The sequence below is a fragment of the Zalophus californianus genome, chromosome 9 (genome assembly GCF_009762305.2).
Source record: "Zalophus californianus isolate mZalCal1 chromosome 9, mZalCal1.pri.v2, whole genome shotgun sequence".
Lineage (NCBI taxonomy): Eukaryota > Metazoa > Chordata > Mammalia > Carnivora > Otariidae > Zalophus > Zalophus californianus.
In genome coordinates, this window is record NC_045603.1 from 9,863,322 (window position 1) to 9,887,091 (window position 23,770).

Here is a 23,770-nt window from a genome sequence, read left to right on the forward strand (position 1 = left end):
TATGTGCATCATGGCATTATTTTTAATTGCAAGAAATTACGAACAACTTAAATATTCAATAGCCATGAACAGTTGAGTGCGTTAAGGTGCATTCTCTAAATGGATTCATAATGCCATTTAAAATATTATGAGGATTGGGGCGCCTGGGTGGCTCAGTCGCTAAGCGTCTGCCTTTGGCTCAGGTCATGGTCCCAGGGGCCTGGGATCGAGCCCCGCATCGGGCTCCCTGCTGGGCGGGAGACCCGCTTCTCCCTCTTCCACTCCCCCTGCTTATGCTCCCTCTCTCGTGTGTCTCTCTCTGTCAAATAAATAGATAAAATCTTAAAAAATATATATATATAAAATATTATGAGGATTATTTATCTTTATGGAAAATGATCATAATAACGAGTGGAAGAGAAGTCAGAGTCCTAAAATAGATATTCACTGAGATGATAATTATGTAAAAAGGTATGTATATAAAAAATACTGGAAGGAAATCTACCCAAATCCTAACAGAAGCTGTTAGTGTGATAGCATAACGGATGATTCCTTTTATATTTTCTAAGGTGTCTAGGATATGGCTAATTTTCATTTAGAATTCATAAAGCAACTCATTTAAAACAATAAAAGAAGTGTGAATGTTTGTAAAGAAGATAGTTAAGTAGAGAGACAGCTCAGAAAGAGAGTGAGCTAGGCTAGCCTGCCCCGTGCCTGTGTGATCAGTACCCAGAGTGTTTCCTTAGCAGACCCCCCTCCCAGCCTGCCTTATTGGCTCCATACACCGGGTGAACCAAAGGATTGCTGAGCTCGATCTGAGTCCCAGCCTGTTGGCCAACAGCCTGGTGAGTTATGGGTGCTGAGACGAGGCTTCCCGGCAGGAAGGGCTCTGGGGGCTCCCGCATTTATTTGAAAGCACATTTGCACAATAGAGATCTCAAAGATAATATTTTATTACTTAGTAAACTTAATTTTTTTGGAGCAGTTTTAGGTCCACAGCAAAACTGAGCTGAAAGTACAGAGTTCCCACATACCCCTGTCCCAACACAAGGGCAAGGTCCCCATCACCACAGTGGTACATTTGTTACAATTGATGAACCTGCATGGACACATCATTATCACCCCAAAGTCGTCGTTTACATTAGGGTTCTCTCTTGATGCTGTACATTCTGTGTGAAGAAATGTGTAATGACATATATTCACCTTTGTAGTATCGTACAGAAGAGTCTCACTGCCCTAAAAATCCTCTGTGCTGCTCCTCTTCACCCCCGCTGACTCCTCACCACACCTGAACTTTCTGCTGTCTCCATAGTTTTACCTTTTCAGAATGACCTAGAGTCAGAACCCTACAGTACGCTGGCTTCTTTCACTTAGTAATAGGCATTTAAGGTTCCGCCATGTCTTTTCATGGCTTGATAGCTCATTTCTTTTTGGCACTGAATAATATTCCTTTCTCTGGATGCACCACAGTTTATTTACCTGTTCACCTTTTGTTTGCTTCCAAGTTTTGGCAGTTATACACAAGGCTGCTGTGAACATCTATGTTCAGGGTTTTGTGTGGACATATATTTTCAGTTCGTTTGGGTAAATAATGAGGAGCACGATTCCCGGACCATCTGGTAAGAGTATGTTGAGTTTTGTAAGAAACCATCAAACTGTCTCCCAAAGTGGCTGCACCATTTTGCATTCCCAGCAGCCACGAATAAAGAGCTCCTGTTGCTCCCCATCCTCACCAGCATTTGGTGTTGTCAGCATGCTGGATCTTGGCCATTCTAATCAGTATATAGCGATATCTCCTTGTCGTTTGAATTTGCAATTCTCTAATGACATAGGCTATTGAACATCTTTTCATATGCCTGCTTGCCATCTGTCAATCTTCTTAGGTGGGGTGTCTGTTCAAGTCTTTGCCCCATTTTTTGATTGAGTTGTTTGTTTTCTTATGGTTGGGTTTTAAGGATTCTTTGCATATTTGGGGGAACAGCCCTTTACCAGATGTGTCTTTTGCAAATATTTTCTGCCAGTTCACTCCAATTAAATTTCCTAACCCCATCCCCCTTGGCAGCTTGCTTTCCACCAAGTTCCTCTGTCCCCAGGGCCCTGAGCTGATCATTGTCGCCACAGGTTTCAGCTTCACCCTCTCCCCCAACTTTTCTAGTGCTGACTTTAGGGGTCAGTTCATCTCTTGAGTCCATCTTTTTGTTTTGTTTTAATTTAAATGGCAAGGGATGCATGTTTATTCTAAAATACTCAAACTGGAGCACCTGGATGGCTCAGTCGGTTGAATGTCCAAGGTCCAGGTCATGATCTCAGGGTCGTGCGATTGAGCCCCACATTGAGCTTGGCGCTCAGCGTGGAGTCTGTTTAGGATTCTCTCTCTCTCTCTCCCTCCTCCTGCACCCCTACCCCCTGCTCACACACTCTCTTTCTCTAAAAAATAAATACTTTTTATTTTTATTTATTTATTTTTAAAGATTTTTATTTATTTATTTGACAGAGAGAGAGACAGCGAGAGAGGGAACACAAGCAGGGAGAGTGTGAGAGGGAGAAGCACGCTTCCCACTGAGCATTGAGCCCGATGCGGGGCTCGATCCCAGGATCCTGGGATCATGACCCTAGCCGAAGGCAGACGCTTAACGACTGAGCCACCCAGGCACCCCCCCCCAAAAAAATAGATACTTTTTAAATAAATAAATAGATAAATAAATAACTCAAACCATCTACGAGTATATAAGTAAACTGTGAAAGTCACTTCACTCCCCAGCCCTATTTTCTTCCTTAGAAGTGACCATCATTAATTGTTTGGTGTGTATCCTTCCAGAACTTTTTTTATACATTTAGAAATGTAGAACACATATATTTAGGGTTATTGTTTTCTTTTTTTAATGTGAATAAGGTCATACCATAAATACTGTTTTTTAACCTGCTTTGGGTTTTTTTTTTCTTATTCATTTATTTTTAGCATAAATATCTCTTGGAGATTCTTCAAAGTCAGTACTGTTGACCTGCCCCATTCTTTTTATGGCTGCATAATATTCTATAGGTTAGATGTGGCATAATTAATTCAACTATTGATCTTGATAAATATTTGAGTGGTATTTTCATCAGAGTGAACATGTGAATATTTCTGTATATGTATCTTGGGGTTCATTTGCAAGTATTTCTGCAGGTAGAGTCCTAGAATTGAAATTTCAGATTTTGGTAAATAGTCAAATTGTCTTTCACAGAGGTTAAGCTGTTGTTTACTCATGCAGCAATGAGACCACTAGTTTCAGTCGCCCCTCCCCCACCAATTGAATTGTGAGTAAAGGCAACACACACACACACACACACACACACACACACACACACGCTATTTGGAGTGATTGCGTGGACGTTAAGCAACCTTGTGTGTGCGTGTGCACGTATCTGTGGGAGAGGGCAGAGCCCTAGAGGCACAGGCTCCAGAGTGAGACTGTCCAACTTTAAATTCCTGCTCGGTTGTTTTCTCACCTTGTGACATTAGGCAAATTATTTAACCTTTGTGAATCTCTGTTTTCTAGAAAATGAGGATAACAGTCATAAAGTATCTCCCTCACGGGGCTGTTGCAAGAATTAGAGGAGTTCAAACTCACAAAGACCCTTAAATCAGGGCAGAGAAGAGTGCCTGGCTCACAGGAGGTACATTCTATATGTACAAATGTGGAGGAGAAAAGTCTGGAAGGATACACACAGTCAATGGGGTCAGTTCTGGAAAGGGGAGTGGGATGGAAGGCAAGTAAAACTGTTTTTTACTCTAAATACTTCTGTAGTGTTTGGGTATTTTACAACAGAAATGTATTTGTAGGTCAGTTCTGTATTTTTTGTGTTTTTTTAATGATAATTTTATTTATTTTGTATTTATTTAAAGATTTTGTTCATTTATTTAATTGACAGAGAGAGAGAGACAGCGAGAGAGGGAACACAAGCAGGGTGAGGGGCAGAGGGAGGAGCAGGCTTCCTGCTGAGCAGGGAGCACGTTGCAGGGCTCGATCCCAGGCCTGGGATCATGACCTGAGCTAAAGGCAGATGCTTAACCGACTGAGCCACCCAGGTGCCCCTTAATGATAATTTTAAAAAGCAGGAAAAAGAATGTTTTGCTCCCAGAAGCAGGATCCAGTGGCTTTTCAAGATTGTCCAGCCTTGGCGTATCTCCTCAGGTGCTCGCCGTTGCCAGTCAGAACCAGGAAGGGGCCGGCCCGAGCAGCCTCGGGCCCTGCTATGACCTGGAGGAAGGGACCCCTTGCCTGTCCTTCCTGTCCTCTGCCCAGGCAACTGGTCAGCTCTGTCAGGTCTGCCTTCTGCCCCTGGAGCCCATCCCAGGCTACCCTGCCCAACCTCTGTTGGCTGTGGTTCACCCTGCCCTCTATTCACCAGGTGTGACCACTTCCCCTGAGTCAGCACCTTGGCCAGACTGGTTTCTCCAGCCTCCATGCTACCCTGCCGGCTGGCACCTAGCACGGAGCCTGGTGCGTAAGAAGTGCTTTATAGAGGGGCGCCCGGGTGGCTCAGATGGTTAAGCGTCTGCCTTCCGCTCAGGTCGTGAGCCCAGGTCCTGGGATGGAGCCCCACGTCTGGCTCCTGACTCGGCAGGGAGCCTGCTTCTCCCCCGCCCTTTGCCTCTCCCCTGCTCATGCTCTCGCTCTCTCTCTGTATCTCTGCGTTTCAAATGAATGGATAAAATCTCAAAGAAGAAGAAGAAGTGCTTTATAGATGCATACTAATACATGAGTAAGCCCCAGATCCTCCTCCCCACATCCCAATGACCAGGTCCTGTTTCTGTTCCCTCTTCCATGCCCTAAGTGTGGGTTTCCCTCGTCTCTGGCCATGAACCTTGCTTAGCTCTTCTTTCCAGCCTTCCTCCCTTCCGCTCTCTGCCTGTAGCTCATTACCCTGGAAAGACCTTCCCTGCCTCCTCCACCCCAGGACTAGCGTAGGTGCTCCTCCTGGGCACACGTCTGGCATCCTGTCCGCCCCCCACGGCAGCACCCATCACCTCATAATCACTGGCTTCTCCCCACTAATCCTCGAGCCCTTGGAAGGCAGGGATGGCATTCCCTGCTCACCGCTGCATCCTTGACGTGGGCATGGCATTGGCCTTTAGCAGGTGCTCCGGAAATATCTGTGGAATGAATGATAATGGTTGCAAATTCTAGCTTCTCTCCTGTACTTCAGCCTCATATTCCCAGCTCCCTGGAGCAATGACACCGAGACCTAACTGATCCTCAGACTCCCCTGGGAGGTTCTTAAAAAAACTAAAAGTGAGGGGCGCCTGGGTGGCTCAGTCGGTTAAGCATCTGCCTTTAGCTCGGGTCATGATCTTGAGGTCCTGGGATCGAGTCCTGCGTTGGACTCCCTGCTCAGCAGGGAGTCTGCTTCTCCCTCTTCCTCTGCCCCTCCCCCCTACTCATGCTCCCTCTCTTTCTCTCTTACTCTCTCAAATAAATAAAATCTTAAAAAAAAAAAAAACTAAAAGTGAAAAGAGCATCACACAGGACTATGTGTTTTGTGTGCTCTCATTTGAACAGGATTTCTCTGGAAGGCTGTGCAAGAACTAAGGGTGTTGGGGGGCCGCGGGGGTTAGGCGGGAGACTTTTGACTCCACTATTTGATTTTGTACCTTGTAAAATATTTACTTGTTTTTAAAATTTAAATAGAGAACTATGCGGGAGCCTCCGTAAATAAACAGTTCATGACCCAGGGCAGATGTCAGGAATGGGCTTCTCTAATGGACTGGTCTATCTGAATCATTCCCCAGCCATGCTGGTCATCAGCCAGGTTTGGGAGTTGACTTCCCACTTGTAGGTCCTGCTGTCATCGCAAACGCAAACAGCCCCGTGCTGGTCCCCTCATTTCCCCCTAAAACTTGCTTTTCTTTCGGTGTTCATCTATCCTGCCTGCTCTGTGTGCAAATCTTGTCCATCCTTCCAAGGCCCGCACAATATTGGCTACAGTGGCATCCTGATAAGGCTCAGAGACATTGCTGTTTTGCTACATTGGCGTATATCCATCCAATTCATTCATCATGCTTTCTCTTGGACTATTTTTTTTGGAGTAACAGCGTTGACAGCCTTACCAATGTGACCCCTTTCCCCATCTACATACACCTGCACACATGCCGATTTCGGATAAGGCGATGGGAAGCTGGAGGGGCATTTCACAGTGTATCAAGTGCAACAGACAGATGTCTCATCATGTCCGCCAACACTCATGTCCCATCTCTTCTGGGCAGTCCTCTGTGACTGCTCCAACTTACACTGCTCTCATTTGTTCGAATCCCAAACGCGGCAGTTTAGGACTTAATTGGCCCATGTATGCTGATGTGACTGTCCAAATAGATTGTAAATTCCTAAGGGCAAGAGCACAGAGTCCTAATTCTTCATTAACTTTATTATCCAAGAACAGTGCTGGGCTCATGGTTGACAATCAGTATGACTTGTTGGGTTACTGACATTCATTTTTTCTTTCCTTGTCTTTCCTCAAGAAGGGATTAGGGGTGGGGGGAGTCAGAGATCACGAGAAATCTCTTGAGAAGTCAAGGGTATGGTGATTAATAATAATAATAATTACCCTTTATTGAGCAGCTCCTATCTGACAGTAGCCTCTTGCTAGTGTTTTAAGATGCATTCAGCACTTTATATCTGATCCTTACAAGGACCTGAGAAGGTAGGTATCATTGCCCCCCTACAGAGAGTTTAAACAATAGCTTTTAACCTGTGGAGCTTGATTGGAACCCCATTCCAAATCCTGTACCCCTCAGAGGTGTAGACAAGAGGGGGCATAGCCAGGAGGGGGGGCAGCGTGAGAGGGCAGGAGTGGGGGGATGTATTGGTGGTGACACTTGGGGGGGGTGAGGTCAGTGACACCAACGACCGCTGAGGTCCTAGCACCTGGGGGAAAGACAGCAGGATGTGCCACCCACTTTTCTCCAGGCCTTTTGCACACCAACAGGAGAAATGGCCTGGTCTCTGACCCCCATCCCCCTCCAAGATCTAATGAATCCTTAATGCCCCTTTTCTTTTTGGTTTTTGAAGGCAATTGAGAGATTCGAGTTGGAGAAGAAGGCTTTGGGAGAGAAAAGTCACGACGGCCCGGGAGACAGAGGCAAAAATCCTTTCTCATAGCCTTGCTGGTGTTTGTGGGGTTCGGCTTTTGTTAGTATCTCAAATGCAGTTAAGCAGGAATCCAGCGTTTCAGCTGGGGATGTTTTTGTCCTCCTCTGAAGGAGCCTCACGTCTGAGTTGCTAGCATTGGGCAAGTAAGGAGGAAAGGCCAGCGCACTTAGAGATGGCCTGCCATGTGGTGCACTGCTCCACAGCTCTTACTCGGACTCCCTTGTTAAATCTTCCTAATGTCCCCACCTGTGGGGTAGGTGCCACTGAACCCAGTTTACAGATGAGGGAACAGGCTCGGGGGCGAGGGAACAGCTTGTCTGCAGTGGGTCCTGGATTCGGGTCCCAGCCTGCCTTCACAGCCCATGCTCTGTCTGCTCCTCCTGGGGCAGGGAGTCTAACCCATCAGGAGGGGAATCTTAGTGAGTCAGCAGCGCAGGTGGGGTCCAGTGAGCCTACCAGTGTGGCCGGCATCTGGCAGCTCAGGCCCAGTGAAAAATCACAGCTATGATTACCGCACAGCAGGGGACAGACCCCATGGTTACTCACATCCTGTTTCTCTTCCATTCTTCTGCAGACAAGAGTCAAAGCAAATCACAGTATACTTGCAGAGGCTCAGAATCCAGGAATGTCAGATCTTTCCTTTTTAAAAGGGTAAGGGATTTATTGCTGGGTCTCTTTCTGACTGGTTTCTGCTGGGCACGAAATTATATTTTAGTCTTGGGGATGGCACGCTTGGCACCTGCCTGGTGATGGTGCAGGAAAACAGCAGGGTGCCCCTTTTTAGAGCATCTTAAGGTATCTTAATAACGCAGGAATTTCTCATACCACCCTCGAAGGGGTAGAATGAGGGGTGTTCCAGAGGCATTTGTCTGTTTATTTGTAGAGCTTCAAAGATGGTTCCTCTTAGAAACAGTAAGTTTAGTGTGGGTTCATGTGAGCCCTGGTGCTGCCCCGCTCCAAGAGACCCGTTCACACTGCGGTCTGTCACTTGGATGCCGCAGGAAGCTGACAGTCAGGAGTAGGTCAATGGCCTGTCCAGCATCATGCACCTGGCTGATGGGCAGAGCCCCTGCCAACCCGCCCATGGCCAGGCTGGCCTCTGCCTCTGCAGCAGCAATCTGGCCCCACCTCAAAGCCACCCCAGTGAAGATTCTCCCAAGCTGGCTCTTTCAACTACCCAGGTCATATATATTCAAAACTTTAAATGCCAGAGCACACAAAACCATCTGTTATTGTTACGTTTTCACTTCTCAGCCTAGGAAATATCCACGCAGCAGAAAGCCCGATGCTCAAGAGTGGGTCAAAATTGCCAGACTACCTCTGATGGGGGCCGAACAGATGTGGATGCCCTGCCCAAGGTGGCACAGCTAGTCAGTGGTGGCACTGACCTCTGGCCCAGGTTGTCTGAGTCAGGGTCAGAGCAGTTCATCAAGGAGTTCTGCTGATGCCAAGGCCATAGCCCTGTTAGAAAGTCACTCAGTCCCTCAGAACCTTTCCAGTAGGTGCTTTGGGTGATGGTGATCGGTTTCCTCTTTCCAATTTTCTGTACTTTCACATTTTTAGTAGTTATTATATTGCCTCTTTCTGAAATTATTTCTAAATAAATAAGCCCAAAAGGGAAGAAACTATATGCTCCAAATCATTAATAATGGTAATATTATTTGGAGGTCATCAGTGAGTAGTTAATTAAATGATAGCACATCTCCTTAATAGGCTCTATTATCTGAAGTGATAAATTTGAAGACAGTGTAGCAATGTGGAAAATCTAAAGTGGAGAAGGCAGGACATCAAGAGTGTGTGTGTGTGTGTGTGTGTGTGTGTGTGTGTGTGTGTGTGTGTGTGTGTGTGTGTTTATGTTTTGTAAAGTGAGTGAAGTTACACATACATATTTGTATACAGGTGCTCAAAGCCTAAAAGGGAAGACAGAAATAACACAAACAGGAATTTGGGAAGAGGTGCTGGGGTCATGAATGCACCCCCATTTTTTTTCTTTGGTGTTTTCGAAGATGGTTATATCGTCTTCATGATGGAAAAGGGAAAATATCCTAGTATTAGTTTTAAACTGTCAAATGACGGACCTCACTTCCATACTCTGCTTTTTGTTTCAGAAAATAGCCCGTAAAAATCTGCTGGTAGAGCTGTTTCAGTACCCGCCGTTTAACAGCACTGCACCAAACAGGCTTCCAAATGGGGTGAACTTCTGTGACATGGTGGGCAATGTGGTCCGGGCTGAGAGAAACTCCCTTAGTGGCAAGGTAAGGAAAGACAGTGGGCAGTTCACTGGTACGCCCAGCTCCATGAGGCCCGCTGTGGGCCCAGCCTTACAGCAACCCATGTGGCAGGCACACGCACTGTCCCTGTTTTATACCCCAAGAAACGGAGTCAGCGTCACTAAGTACGTCACCCAAGGCCACACAGTTTGCACGTGACTGAACCGAGATCAGAACCCAAGCCCACATGTTCCCTCCAAAACCTAGATTCTTCCTCCCAGAGGACTGGTTTCCAGACTGTCTAGATCAGGTATCCTATCAGCAAGAAATTTTGAGCATGCGCCCTGAGGATGTATGTTTCTTTATATATGATATACACGCTCTGTTGTCAATAGCTATGTTGTATGTTAGTAATCTTAATTTCTTGGTTTTTTTAAATTAGACATTAATTAGGGGCGCCTGGGTGGCTCAGTCGTTAAGCATCTGCCTTTGGCTCAGGTGATGATTCCAGGGTCCTGGGATCAAGCCCCGCATCAGGCTCCCTGATCAGCGGGGAGCCTGCTTCTCCCTCTCCCTCTGCTTGCCGCTCCCCTCTGCTTGTGTTCTCTATCTCTCTGTGTGTCAAATAAATAAATAAAATCTTTTTTTAAAAAAAGAAAAAATAGACATTAATTAGAATATTTTCCTCCCACACCCCTTGGTACCCCTTGGGGTGAATTACCACTGGGAGCACGGTGCACTGGGTTCCTTAGGAAGCAGGATGGAGGCATTCCAAGGCCCAGAACAGGTGTGAGACAGCACTGGCCACTGGGGAGACAAGTGTAAGGAGGTGTGGGGAGGGGAGGAAGCCCAGGAAATGGTATCTGTAGCCCTACAGCTGTGCCTCAGTGCCCTTCACAATTGTTCACTAACTGGTGTGTCCCCTTGGCTCCTAACTAGTCAGGCCACTGTTCCCGGGACCCAGCTTCTTAGTCTTAACTACCTGCGCTTCCCACTGCTGCTTCAAACCCCTCACTCCCCCATCTCTCTCCCTCTCTCCTTCTCTCCCTCCCTTTGTCCCTCTGTCTCTTTCCCTCCCTCCTTCTCTCTCCCCTCCCCCCACCCCCGCCTTCCTTCACCCCCTCCTTTCTTCTTCACCCGTTCTCCCTGCTGCCTTCTCTCCAGCGCTGCTTCTAAGTCAGCCCCATCTGTCTCCTTCCTCGGCGTCTGGCATTCAGACTTCCTAAGACTGATGATCTGTTCAGGCCAGTCACTGCAGAGCATGGTGATGGAGTTTGCTGGAGTTCCAGTGCCCGGTTCCAGCATGGGCTGCAGTCAGCAAGTGGACAGCTACCTTTGACCAGGCAGCGGTGGCTCTGGGGTCGGGTACCTGATGCCCTGCTGTCCTCAGCGTGGAGGTGGAGGAGTGGCCGGCACTCAGAGGGAGGAGTGGCCGGCACTCAGAGCGTCACATTTGCCCCGGACAATGTAAAAAGATGTTCCCTGTATGGTCATGTATGATAGCAAGGACCTGGGCTCTAGTTTCTTCTATAAAATACGGATATGAGCAATCTCTACCTAGAGGTGTTATTGCAAAATTAAATACGATAAGGATCTTATTTAAGTGTGTAAAAAGCACTTGGTGGGCGCCAGGGTGGCTCAGTCGATTAATCGTCCAACTCTTGGTTTTGGCTCAGGTCTTGATCTCCGGGTCCCGGGATGGAGCCCCTTGTCGGGCTCCACGCTCAGCGGGAGTCTGCTTGTCCCTCTGCGTGCCTCACCCCCCACCCCGCTCACAAGCACACACACTCTCTCTCTCTAAAATAAATAAATAAATCTTTTAAAAAATGAAAAGCACTTGGCACAGTGCTTAGTAAGTCATGAGTTCTCAAAAAATGCTAGTGTCTATTATCAGCATTTTTAGAAATAGTTTAAGGATGATTAGTAGAAGGCCAGCTCAGTCATTTTGGGTACATATATCATGGACTACTTAGCCATTGAAACGAGTGTTTATAAAGAGTGCATTTTGCTATGCTGTGATGCTAAATGAAAAATATCAGTATATAAAACTCTACAATATGATGTTCCATATGTACACACACAGGAAAATCTAGGGATGAAACCATACATAGATATCGCCAATGTTCGCTGAGTGATAAGGCTATAGCTTTGTCTTCCTCCTTTTTCTGTACTTTAAAAAGAAGAAAGGGGTGCCCGGCTGGCTCAGTCAGAAGAGCATGTGAGTCTTGATCTTGGGGTCATGAGTTCAATTCCCACAAGGGGCGTAGAGATTACTTAAATAAATAACAAACTTTTAAAATAAAGAAATAAATAGAAGAAAAACTTGAGAACAAATAGATTGTATGTTTCATGGATCTGCTGTCCCTGCATGACCTTCCTGCCCCCTGGCACAACCACACGCACTCCTGTTCCATCTGCAAGGTGGCTAGCCCCGAGGACAGTGACCACTGTTATTTAATGTCCCATTTTGGAGGGCCCATGGGGAATGTTCTCCTTAGACCTTAATCCCCAGAAAACTTGTGCATCTCCTGGCATGCTTTTCATCTTATAACTAATGCTTTTAACTAATGCTTTTCTTCAGCTCCCAGGAAACTCAAGGCAATTTGTGTCTTACAGTTATTTTTATTTTATTTTTTTAAAGATTTTATTTTATTGGTTCTTTAAAGTTTTATTTATTGAAGGAATCTCTACGCCCAACATGGGGGCTCCAACTCACAACCCCGAGGCCAAGAGTCTTACGCTCCACCGACTGAGCCGGCCGGGCACCCCTGTGTCGTACCTTTAAAAGGACCCTCTTCCATCCTGCTCAGGGCCATCACAAGCCCTTCCCTGCCTCTTCACACCCTCTCCTCCGTCACTTCTCCCCGTCTCTTGGCAGCCCAAGTTGCCTCTGCTTTAGAGAATCTGGAGGCCATCACTAGATCATGAGCTCCACGAGGATCAAAGGCCTGTCTCCCTCGTTCAGTGGTGGGCTCCACCCTGGCACCGAGCCTCGCCTGGGACGCGAAGAGCTGCCCACGCTTGCTGCCCCCGCTTCTCACTGCCGCCCTCTTTCAGTGCTGCTGCAGCTTGCCCCGTTCCTGTCCCTGAACGTGGCCCAAGTCCGTCCACCCTTCGCTCTCACGGGGCCAAGTCCAAAGGGTGTGTTCTGTCATTACCTTAGACGACCTCTCTGTGGAACTGACCCAGAGGATGACTCCCTGCACTCAGAAGTTCTGTCCTTCCTTTGTTTCTGTGGTAGCTTCTCCATCTACTCAAGCAGCACACTTGGGTCTTCCAAGCCCACGTTCTTTAGGACCCCTGGCTCTGCTCTGTCTTCTCCCTCCGCACAGACTCATGGGGATGGCAGAGGGTGGACAGGAGTCATCTTCTCCCCACACAAGGCTCCCCACCGTGCTCCCAACTCCCATATTCTGAGCTGTGCTCCCGACTCTCATATTCCTCCACCACCGGCCCCGCTGGCTCTGACTTCTCAGACTCATCAGACCTGCTTCTCTTCCTGTCTTGTTGAAAACCACAGCCTTCCGCCCAAGCATCAGCCAGTCTCCTCCCTGGCCCTCACCCCTGCATCCGATCCGTCACTGAGACTCAGTTACTATCTTTACTGTACCTCCTCCTCCTTCCCACTGCCACTGCCAAGTTCAGGCCCCACACTTTCCTGTCTGGATCACTGCACCTGCTGCTCAGCATGCCGTCAGCCTTTTTTTTTTTTTTTTTAAATGTCATTTCCTTTTTTTAATTTTTTTTTTAAGATTTTTATTTACTTATTCATGAGAGACAGAGAGAGAGAGAGGCAGAGGGAGAAGCAGGCTCCCAAGGAGCAGGGAGCCCGATGTGGGACTTGATCCCAGGACTCTGGGATCATGACCTGAGCTGAAGGCAGACGTTTAACCATCTGAGCCACCCAGGCGCCCAGCATGCCGTCAGCCCTACCATCTCAATCCCCTCTGATGCACCTTCTGTGCTGCCTCCAGGGATCTTTCTAGAACAACAATTTCATGGTGTCATGCCCTGTTGAAAATTCTTCAGTGCTGGCTGTCCCCCTGCCCCCTGTCCAGTGGCAGAACAAACCCTTGGTCCCAGCCCCCAGGTGCCTCATAGCCTGACTCCTGCCTGGCCTCCCAGCTCCCACACCCGGTGCCTTCCACGGCACAGAAACCCCTTGAAGTTCCCCAAATGTGTCCTGCTATTTCCCAACTCAGCACATGCTTCCTCCTGTCTGTGCAGCTCTCAGCTCTCCCTTCTTCAGCAGTCATTTTTACTCTCCGAGCCTCTCCCGATACCCCAAGCACAGATTAGCTGCCCCTCTGGGCTCCATATCCCCCTGGATTCCTTCTCTCAGGGCACTCATCACACTAAATTATAAATGTCTGCTCATCTGGGAACATCCCCAAGGCAGGTACTCTCCATCACCATCCAAGCACCTAGTAGGTGTTCAGTAAATAACTGCTGAAGGGCTGAAATGAAATCCTTTTTGGAAAGGAAACAGGAGGGGCGCCTGACTGGCTCAGTCATTAAGCATCCGCCTTCGGCTCAGGTCATGACCCCAGGGTCCTGGGATCGAGCCCCACATCGGGCTCCCTGCTCAGCGGGAAGCCTGCTTCTGCCTCTCCCACTCCCCCTGCTTGTGTTCCCTCTCTCGCTGTGTCTCTCTCTGTCAAATAAATAAATAAAATCTTAAAAAAAAAAAGGAAACAGGAGTATGAGTAAATAAATAAATAAGAACTAGCATGCCCTTAATGAGTGTTTCCGTGCCTGGCCCTGTTCCAAGCACTTTGTATGTGTCACTTGCTCATTGAATCATCTTACCAGTCCTTGAGGTGGGGACTGTCACTCTCCATTCCCTGTGATGTCGGCAGGCTGCCTCCCAGGACCCGGAGGGGGTCCCATGGGTCCAGCCAAGAGGGGCCCTGGCTGCTCACAGGCTAGAAATCAAACCCAAGCCAGCAGGAAGTGAAAGCAGAGTTTGTTGAAGGTATTGAGAGAGGGCAGGTGGAGACAGAGTGCCTGGGAGACTCAGAAAGGAAAGGGGGTATGAGTGTTGTCTATGTTCAGGGTCTGGGGTTTTTGTTGAGGGTGGCGGTCTGGTGTATGTGTCCTCGCAGGCAGCCAGGAACTGGTTTGAACAATGACAAAGGCGCAGATGTTATTCCTTGGAGCCAGAAATTCCAGTGGTCTGGAACACGCATATAATGGCATGTCCAGTCATTCTTACCTGGTCCTTCCTTAGATGTCATCTGTTCTAGAGAAATCATCAACTCCTTGTCCTTTGCAGGGAGGACACTATTTGCGTTATGAGGCTTGTGTGAAGTGGGCAGTGCAGGTCCTAGCAAGAATAGAAACAGGAAAAGGAGCAAAAAGCAGATTTTCTATGGAGTCTTTCAGTTTCCCTATCTCATCTGGATGGGGAAACTGAGCACATACAGGTTCAAGAACGTTGCTCAAGGTCACACAGCTTATAAGTGTAAGAGCTGGATTTGAATCCAGGCAGTCTGGTACCAGAGTCCGTCCTCTTAACTGCTCCAACTCTACTTTTTCTCTGAGGAAACGGGAGGAATGGTGAAAAAGACAAAGCAAAGAGCAGGGCTCAGAGAGCTCCCTGCTAATGAGGGAGGCTTGCTTATTCATGCACCGTGCCCTCCGTTTCCGTGGGCCCGAAGGGAGACCAGGGCTCTCCCTTTGCATCCAGGAGGGGGGCGGGAGTGGGATCTCTTTGCTCTTCATAATGCTAAGGGCAGCCTGTGTGGTGTTTCTGGCTGGGGTCAGGCTGCCTGCCTCAGAGCCTCCCGGGCCATGTGAGCTTAGGCAAGAATCCTAACCTTTCGATCTAAAATCCCTCTTCTGTAAACCGGGGATACCTGTGGTATCTACCACAAAGATTGTGGAAAATGAAGTGAGATAAGGAGGGAATGTGCATAGCCCAGTGCCAAACACACGGTAAGCATTCAACAAATATATGAATATATATATGTTCATTCATGTATATTCATATATATATGAATGATGTGGTTTTGGGATAGCAGTGAGGTAAGGTCTGGAGCCGAAGACCAAGAAGGAATTCTTGATGGTTTCTTTACCAGTTCCTTGGTGGTTTATTAAAGCACGGAGACAGGGCCCGTGGGCGGAAAGAGCTGCTGCACAGGGCTGTGAGGGGTAGCTGATTATATATACTCAGGAGTTGGGGGAGGTAAGGAAAAGGGAGGTTTTCAAAAGGATTTTCATATGTTAAAGAGGACCTACAAGATACTGGAGGCCTTGCTATTGTCAAATTAAGGCATTAACATTAAGATAGTTGGGAACTTCCCGGAGGAACATTACATTTTGCCATCAGTGGGTTGCACGTTATAACGGCATTTAATTGTATCTACGTTTCCTTCTGGAAGCTAGGTTATCGATAGAAATGCTTTGTTCTTGTAGATCGCTAAGCCATTTGTAAACTGAGGGAGGCTCAAGTCTTGCAGGATTGTGATCTCTGTAAGTTGTTTTTCCTTTCCTTAGCTTTAGGGCAGCCAGGAGTGCCTGAGGAATGTCGCAGATACCCCATGGGGGGAGTGAGGTGTCAGCTTCTGCTTTGTCCTCAGCTTGCCTTCTGTTCCCTCATCATATATATATATATATATTTTAAAGATTTCATTTATTTATTTGAGAGAGAGAGAATGAGAGATAGAGAGCACGAGAGGGAAGAGGGTCAGAGGGAGAAGCAGACTCCCTGCTGAGCAGGCAGCCCGATGTGGGGCTCCATCCCAGGACCCTGGGATCATCACCTGAGCCGAAAGCAGCCGCTTAACCGACTGAGCCACTCAGGCGCCCTGACATATTATTATGTTATTAAGGTAGTAGCTTTGGAATCAGAGTAAGGTTCAAGACCATGTTGCATCACAATAAAGTCTGAATTTTCTGCCCCTCTGAGTTCACCGATAATTCTATTCTGATTTTAGGCTTACTAGGAACCCAGCAGAATCTCTTGGTCCAGTGATTTGCATTTGTATAGTATCTGTGTTTGCTGATCACTGCTGATTGAAGTAGATGAGAGCTTGGGGCAGGGGCCTGGAGTTAGAGATTTCAGTCCTCGCTCTGCCACTTGCTGCCTGTATTACTTTGGGCAAGTGACTTCAGCTCTTTGGTCCTCAGTATCCTCATCTGTAAAATGGAGATTATCATAGTGGTTAAATGAGAGCATGTAAAAACAGCTGGAAAGGCAAATAGTCTGCACTCTCTTTAAAGGGTAAGTGATGTTTTTAAGTTGACGTCAAAGTCTGTTAATTCCAAAGGTGACTGGAGGGAAGATGGTGTGATTAGTAATAGTAAGCTGTGGAACGTAGGAGGAAAGGAGGGTCTTGGACGGAGAGGATTATGAATCGGCCTGTGGCTCCAGGTGAAAAATGTTGGTTTTTTTTTTTTTTTTTCAAAAACAACAGCAATAATAATGTGAGTTGTTTTTCTTCAAGTCTTTCTGTTCAGCTAGAGAATTAGAGAAGTTTCTGTCTTCTCCTTCTCCAAGAACCATATGGCTGGATAGCTTCTGGTGGATCTTTCATGAGAGGTACCAGGTAAATGCAAATCTGATCACTTCTCTCCCTTGCTCAAGTTATTTTTCTGTGGAACAAACCCTAACCTCTTTAACGTGGGCTGGAAGCCTCTCTGGTTCTGTGGACCCCCCCCCACCGGAGCCCCATCTGCCCCCCCTCCCCCGCCTGGCCCGTACATCCTGTGCTTCAGCCACTGCACAACGTTTTGTAGCCCCAGAGCATTAGGAACTGGTCCCTGTCACGTGGCTGGTCTACCACAAGGCGGGGAGCAGAGTCAGGACCTCCCTGCCCAGAGTTTGGGCGCTTGCTTCAACAGTCTGCTCTACGCATAAATCTATTTCATAAATCTTCTAAAAATGAGTGTACTATTTCATAAATAACATGAGGTTAAACATCTCAAGAATAATATTCCTAAACACGAGAGAAGTAGCTATTTCAGCATCTCAGCCGTTGCCCGTTAAAACCAGGGGCTCTAGGGGCGCCTGGGTGGCTCAGTTGGTTAAGCGACTGCCTTTGGCTCAGGTCATGATCCTGGAGTCCCGGGATCGAGTCCCGCATCGGGCTCCCTGCTCAGCAGGGAGTCTGCTTCTCCCTCTGACCCTACCCCCTCTCGTGCTCTCTGTCTCTCATTCTCGCTCTCTCAAATAAATAAATAAAATCTTTAAAAAAAAACCAAAAAAAACAAAAACCAGGGGCTCTAGTAACTCCTTCTTCACTTGTATTCCTGGTAGCCCAACAAGGAGATCCAGAATAAGCTGTTTGACCGGATAGCCCAAAACTACGCCTTTCTCTTGTTGTATGAATCCAAGTCCCACTACGAAGAGGCGCTCTTAAAAGTGAGCATCAGGCACCATTTGGAGGAAAAAAAAATCACACTAGCTATCTCTTCGTTTCTAATGCCAATAGAATGCCCTTGACGTTCTTTCTGTGAGGCAGTAAGTAGTAGGTTGTGCTATATCCATACCCTGACTTGTAATGCAGCAGTTACAATAAATAAAGTGGATCTATATATGGTATATTTTAAGTGAAAAGCAGAGCAATTTATAGAACTCTGTGTTTAAAAATGTGTATGTGTATGTATATGTGTGTGCCTATGAATAGAAAAAAAAAATCTGGAAAAATACGTACCAAACTCTTAGCAATGGTTATCTCTGGGGAATGAGGTTGTAAGAGACTTCCTTTTCTATTTTATGTATTTCTTTGGTATTTAAATAAGCATGTAATTTTAAAAGTATGAATATATATATATTCACAAAGACCGATTTAACTACATAAATTATTTAAATTACCACAGTCAGACTTAAAAGGCCAAGGAGAAACCGCAGAAACCACGTGGCACATACATCACACAATGTAAAGAACTCTTACAAATTGGTGCGCCTGGCTGGCTCAGTCAGCGGTGCATTCGACTCTTGATCTCGGGGATGTGAGTTCGAGCCCCATGTTGGGTGTGGAGATTACTTAAGTAAATAAAAACTGAAGAAAAAAAAAAAGAACTTATACAAATCAATTAGAAAAAAATGCAACACCCCATAGACCAATTGACAAAGTACATAAACCAGAAATTCACCAGGGAAGAAATACAGATGGGGGAAAAAAGTTCACCCTTAACAATAGTCAAACGTACCAATTAAAACAATAATCATTTGCTACCCCTTTTTACCTGCTAGATTGCATGGATTAAAAAGAGTGATTCCCAGGGTTCTGAAGGATCTAGGGAAATGGCACTCTGACAGTCTGAGAAGTGACTTGATACATTTTTGCTACCAGGTGCTTACACTAGTTAAGTGCCCGCCTATCAAGTCAATTAGATTTTCTGTGCCTCAGTTTCATCATCCATAAAATGGGGATAATACTGCCTCGCTCACTGGGTTGTCCTAAGGATTAAATGAGATGATGTTTGTAAGGCACCTGACATATCCCCAGCACCTGAGAAGCCCCCAGCGCATCATAGCCACTATAATTACTATCATGATTCCATCTTCTGGAGGTCATAATTGAATACTCAGGAAAAGCTGCTTTCCCTTAGGCTTTCCACAAATTTTTGACTGCCTGCTATGTGCCACAGAGGTAGGTTAACAAATAAAAATAATTATTCCACATAATTTGTAATGTAAAGTCTTAGAAACGAGACAACATCCACTGATGGGGGATGTAGAAGTAAATTTTGGTATGCTTACTCAGCCCAATATTATGAAGGTCATTCTTGGGGGAAAAAAATTCCCAAGAGTTGATAACAACCCGAGGAAATGCTTATACTATATATTGTTAAATGAATAAGGCCGGATTATAAATGTATAATTTGCGATCAACCATGGTTAAGAAGGACCAACAGTACCACCTATGCACAGGGAAAAAAATAACAGCAGTAGTACCACCTGTTATCTCTGGGAGGAAGCAAGATGGGCAGGTCAAATGTATCTTGTCCTCTGGGCTACTCTTTGGCCGGGTGGCAGAAGGGGCCGAGCCACCGACCACGAGCAGAGGAGCTGGGGGTGGGGGGGGAGGTTGCTGGTCAAGCATCTCATGAGGTTTGAGGTGTGGTCCTCAGGTAGGGTAAGGAGTCCTCCAAGATGTGGGCCAGCAGCAGATGGAAATTGCGTGCCCCCATGAATGGAAGGCAGTGCGACATCAGGTAAGAGAGTTTTATCACAGATCCTTTCTGCAGTCAGGAGCTCTTTTCTGGGTGTGGAGATGTCCAGGATGTTGCCTGAGCTCTGCTCCCCCGCTCCCCCGCCCCCAGAAGTTGCCATCGCTGCTGAGTAAAGCTGTGTATACCAGCTTCTGTTGCTGCTTCCCGCAATCCTGGTTCAACACGCACGAATTCAAATCGAGCATCTGTAACACGATGAGCCTGTGGATTTCAGGTAAGAGGGGGCTGCTTCGTTCTGGGGAAAGTGATTCTGGAAACACTTTTCTGCCTGAGCCTAGGTGTGTGGTTTGCCATCACATCCTTCACTGAGGCATTTGTCCTTTTTTCTTGCTGACATCAAAGGAGGGAAGGGCTGTGGTTAGAGCCTCCAGGAGTACTGATTTCCCTGCTTACACACACACACACACACACACACACACACACACACACACACACACACACACACACACACACACACACAAAACAGTTATGAGACATTCCTAGTGCCCAGTGATCTGTAGGCAGCAGGTTTCAGCAGAGGTTAGTTGGCCATGTGCTGTGGACTGATGGATTGGAGGCTCAGGAGCCCCAAAGCAGATGCTGGTTGGACGATTCCCCCCTTCCACTCCCCAGTGACCCCATGTGGCCTAACCGAGGTCCCCTTGTCCCTGCCACACACCATGCCAGACTGATGTTTGCTTTTAACTACTTTTCACTCCCGTTCCCTACTCCCCTCCTCTCGACCTAGCTTTTTTCTAAGGTTCTTAACATCTACTACCTATTGAGAGGTTCCTGTGTACTAAGTATTGTGCTAAGTAAGCACTTCTTTACATTTCCTACTGTCTTGGGGGTCTCCAAGTTCAGTCCCACATTAGGATATTTGCTGGGAGAACTCAGAGTCTCAGCGTGTAGTTATATTCACGGCTAAGATTATAGCAGTGTAGTGAGGATACGCAGCCAGGGAATACTCTTAGGGGAAAAGACAGAGTCTGGAGGAACTTGTGTGCAGGCTTCCTTCTGCTCTCTCCCTTCTATGAGGACTTGGGCAGAGCACTCTCATCCCTCTGCAGCAAAGATGTAGGAACACGTGTGATATTTCTGCCCAGGGAAGCCTACTAGAGACACAGCACCCAAGGTTTATATTGGGGGCCAGTCACGTAGACACCTCTGTCTATCATATACCAAAATTCCAGGAAAGCAGGTGTTCAGAGCCTTGGTATTGAAGTACTCAGGCCAGTGTCTAGACTATCTAGACAGATAGTCTAGGCCCAGTGAGCCATTCTAATCAGTTAGGGAAGAATTTCCTCCCAGCTATATTGTTATAATTGACATATAACATTGTGTAAGTCTAAGATGCACAAAGTGAGGATTCGATGCATGTACGTATTGGGGAATGTTAACCATAATAAGGTTAGTTAGAACATCCTTCACACATAATTACCATTTTGTTGTTATGGTGAGAAGACTTAAGGTCGGGGCACCTGCGTGGCTCAGATGGTTAAGCGTCTGCCTTCAGCTCAGGTCATGATCCCAGAGTCCTGGGATCAGGCCCCACATCGGGCTCCTGGCTGGAAGCAGGGAGCCTGCTTCTCCCTTTCCTTCTGCCTCTCCCCCTGCTAATGCTCTCTCTTTCTCTCTGTATCTCTTTGTCTCAGATGAATAAATAAAATCTTAAAAAAAAAAAAAAAAGACTTAAGGTCTACTCTCAATAAGCTTTGCTTATTTTCAAGATTGCTTTGGCTTTCAGGGTCTTTTGCGGATCCACACAAATTTTGAGATGGTTTTCTCTACTTCTGTGAAAAATACCACTGGAATTTTTCCTTTTTTTTTTTGAATTTTGATAGAGATTGCATTGAATCTATAGGTGGCTTTGGGTAATATGGATATTTTCACAATGTTAATTCTTTTGATCCATTACACAGCATATCTTTCCATTGATTTGTGCCTTCCTCGATTTCTTTCATCAGTGTCTTATAGTTTTCAATGTATGGGTTTTCCACTTCCTTGGTTAAATTTTTTCCCAAGTATTTTATTGTTTTCGATGTTATTGTGAGTCGGTTGTTTTATTTTTTTTTCATATAGCTCTTTGTCAGTGTATAGAAACCCAACTGACTTTCATATGTTGATTTTGTATCCTGACAATTTCCTGAATTTGTTTATTAATTCTAACAGTTTTTTTGGTGGACTCTACGTTTTTCTATATACAAGATCATGTCATCGGCAAATGGAGACAAATTTACTTCCTCCATTCTGATTTGGATGCCATTTTTTTCTTTCTTTTTTCTTTTCTTTCTCTCTTTTTTTTTTCCTTTCTCTCCCTCTCTCTCTTATTTTTTTTTTTCCGTCTAATTATTCTGGGTGGTGAGAGTGGTTAGAGTGGATATTCTTGTCTCATTCTTGGTCTTAGAAGAAAAACTTTTTTCATCACTGAGTATGTTATTAGCTGTGGGCTTGTTATATGTGGCCCTTATTACATTGAAGTGTGTTCCCTTTGTGCTCACTTTGTTGAGAGTCGTTACCATGAAAGGATGTTGAATTGTGTCAAATGCTTTTCCTACGTCTACTGAGATGATCATGTGATTTTTATCTTTCCTTTTATTAATATGGTGTATCACATTGATTTGTGGATGTTCAACCATCTTTGCATCCCAGGGATCCATCCCACTTGATCATGGTGTCTGATCCTCCTAATGTGCTCTTGAATTCAGTTCGCTAGTATTTTCCTGAGAATTTTTATGTCTACAGGCCAGTATATTGGCCTGTAGTTCTCTTTTCTTGTAGTGTCCTTATCTGGCTTTGGTTATCAGGGTAAACCTGGCCTCATGAGTTTGGAAGTGTTCCCTCCTCTTCAATGTTTTGAAAGAGTTTGAGAAAGATTGGAGTTCATTCTTTAAATATTTGGTAAAATTTGCCTGTGAAGCCATCTGGTCCTGAGCTGTCCTTTGGGAGGTTTTTGATCACTGATTCAACCTCCTAACTCATTATTGGTCTGTTGAGATTTTATATGTCTTCATGATTCGGTCTTGGTAGTTTGTATACTTCTAGGAATGTATCCACTTCTTCTAGGTATTAGGGAAAGTGGTATCAGTGTAAGGAAATGTTTACCAGCCAACTTGCAGATGCTGGCCAAAGGCCAATCTCGCAAGCAAGATTTTCCAAGGATAAGCAGCCTGGGCCTGCTAAGTCTTTTTGGCACACCCATTTAATCCTCTTAACATATGCAGAATCAAAGAGGTCTAGCAGCAAACAAATGGGGAAGCAGGCATTCAGATCCAGGCTGTCCCACTGCAAAACTAGGTCTTTGACCACTATGCCATCCTGCCTCTCATTCTCTGACACTTTTATTTCTGTTTCTCCTTCCTATTGCCCTTTTTGTCCAGGGCTGTACCTCCTTCCCTAAACTTCCTGTCCACTTACCTTACTTTGTCCAATGGAGACAGCATCTTTGCATAAGAGTTAATTTCTCAAGTAATCCTTGGTCTTTTCCTTTCTAAACCAAAGAACTGAGGGAGAGAGTGGAGTCCTTCTAACATCTGAGGGTCCAGGTTCCAAGAAGCCAGGACTCTGAAACACATGGTTTGCTTTATAAGAAAAGCATTAGCCCCATTAACATCACCATCAAATATTTAGGGAGAGCCAGTTTCTGGTTAGCCAAGTGTGATAATATGTTGAGCAAATACTTACTAAGCTCCTATTTATCACATGCTGGGTGCGGTGTAAAGCCCCCGAGGTGCAAAAGTGAGTACGATCCAGGTCCTGCGCTCAGGGAGCTCATAGTTCAGCAAGAACAGAGGAGATAAGCAGGAAAGGAATGATTACAATGGCTTCCTATCTGTACAGCACAGGGTCAGGTGCCCTGGTGTGATCCAGTCGTCAGACCCACGCTGTTGGGGGGCAGGGCGAACCTCACCATCTATTCTCCAGAGGAAGGCACTAAAGCCTCCCACAGGGGAAGTGGCTCCCTCAAGGCCACAGGGCCACTGTAGGGTGAGGCTAATGCTAGAAGCTCTCCCCTCCCCAGGACCAGCGGGGGGGGGGGGGGGGGGGGGCTCTGTCTTCTGTTTTCTGCCTCCTTTCTCTTTTATGGAAGTTTTCATGATCACTCTTCATTCTCTGTTAGGTATCTACCCTTGCCTACAGAGCTATAACAGCTGGGACTATTCAGAACTGGATCCAGAGAGATTCTGGAGAGAAAAATTAATTTTGCAGAGAAGAATGTTAAAGAGTAAGCTACCCCTTGTGCGCTTGGCCCCCTGCGCCCCTGCCCCACCCAGCTGCCATCCAGTTGGG

The 23,770-nt window shown here is 46.3% G+C and overlaps 1 protein-coding gene across 1 annotated transcript in view; it reads left to right on the top strand.

The window, feature by feature from the left end:
* Window positions 1-23,770, top strand: part of FAM227A (family with sequence similarity 227 member A) — a 58,007-nt gene that overhangs the window by 1,366 nt on the left and 32,871 nt on the right. The window contains 8 exon segments of the mRNA XM_035729165.1: window positions 742-824; window positions 7,029-7,098; window positions 7,684-7,760; window positions 9,218-9,364; window positions 16,768-16,869; window positions 17,580-17,684; window positions 19,592-19,715; window positions 23,601-23,705. Of these exon segments, the coding sequence (XP_035585058.1) occupies window positions 742-824; window positions 7,029-7,098; window positions 7,684-7,760; window positions 9,218-9,364; window positions 16,768-16,869; window positions 17,580-17,684; window positions 19,592-19,715; window positions 23,601-23,705 (813 nt within the window).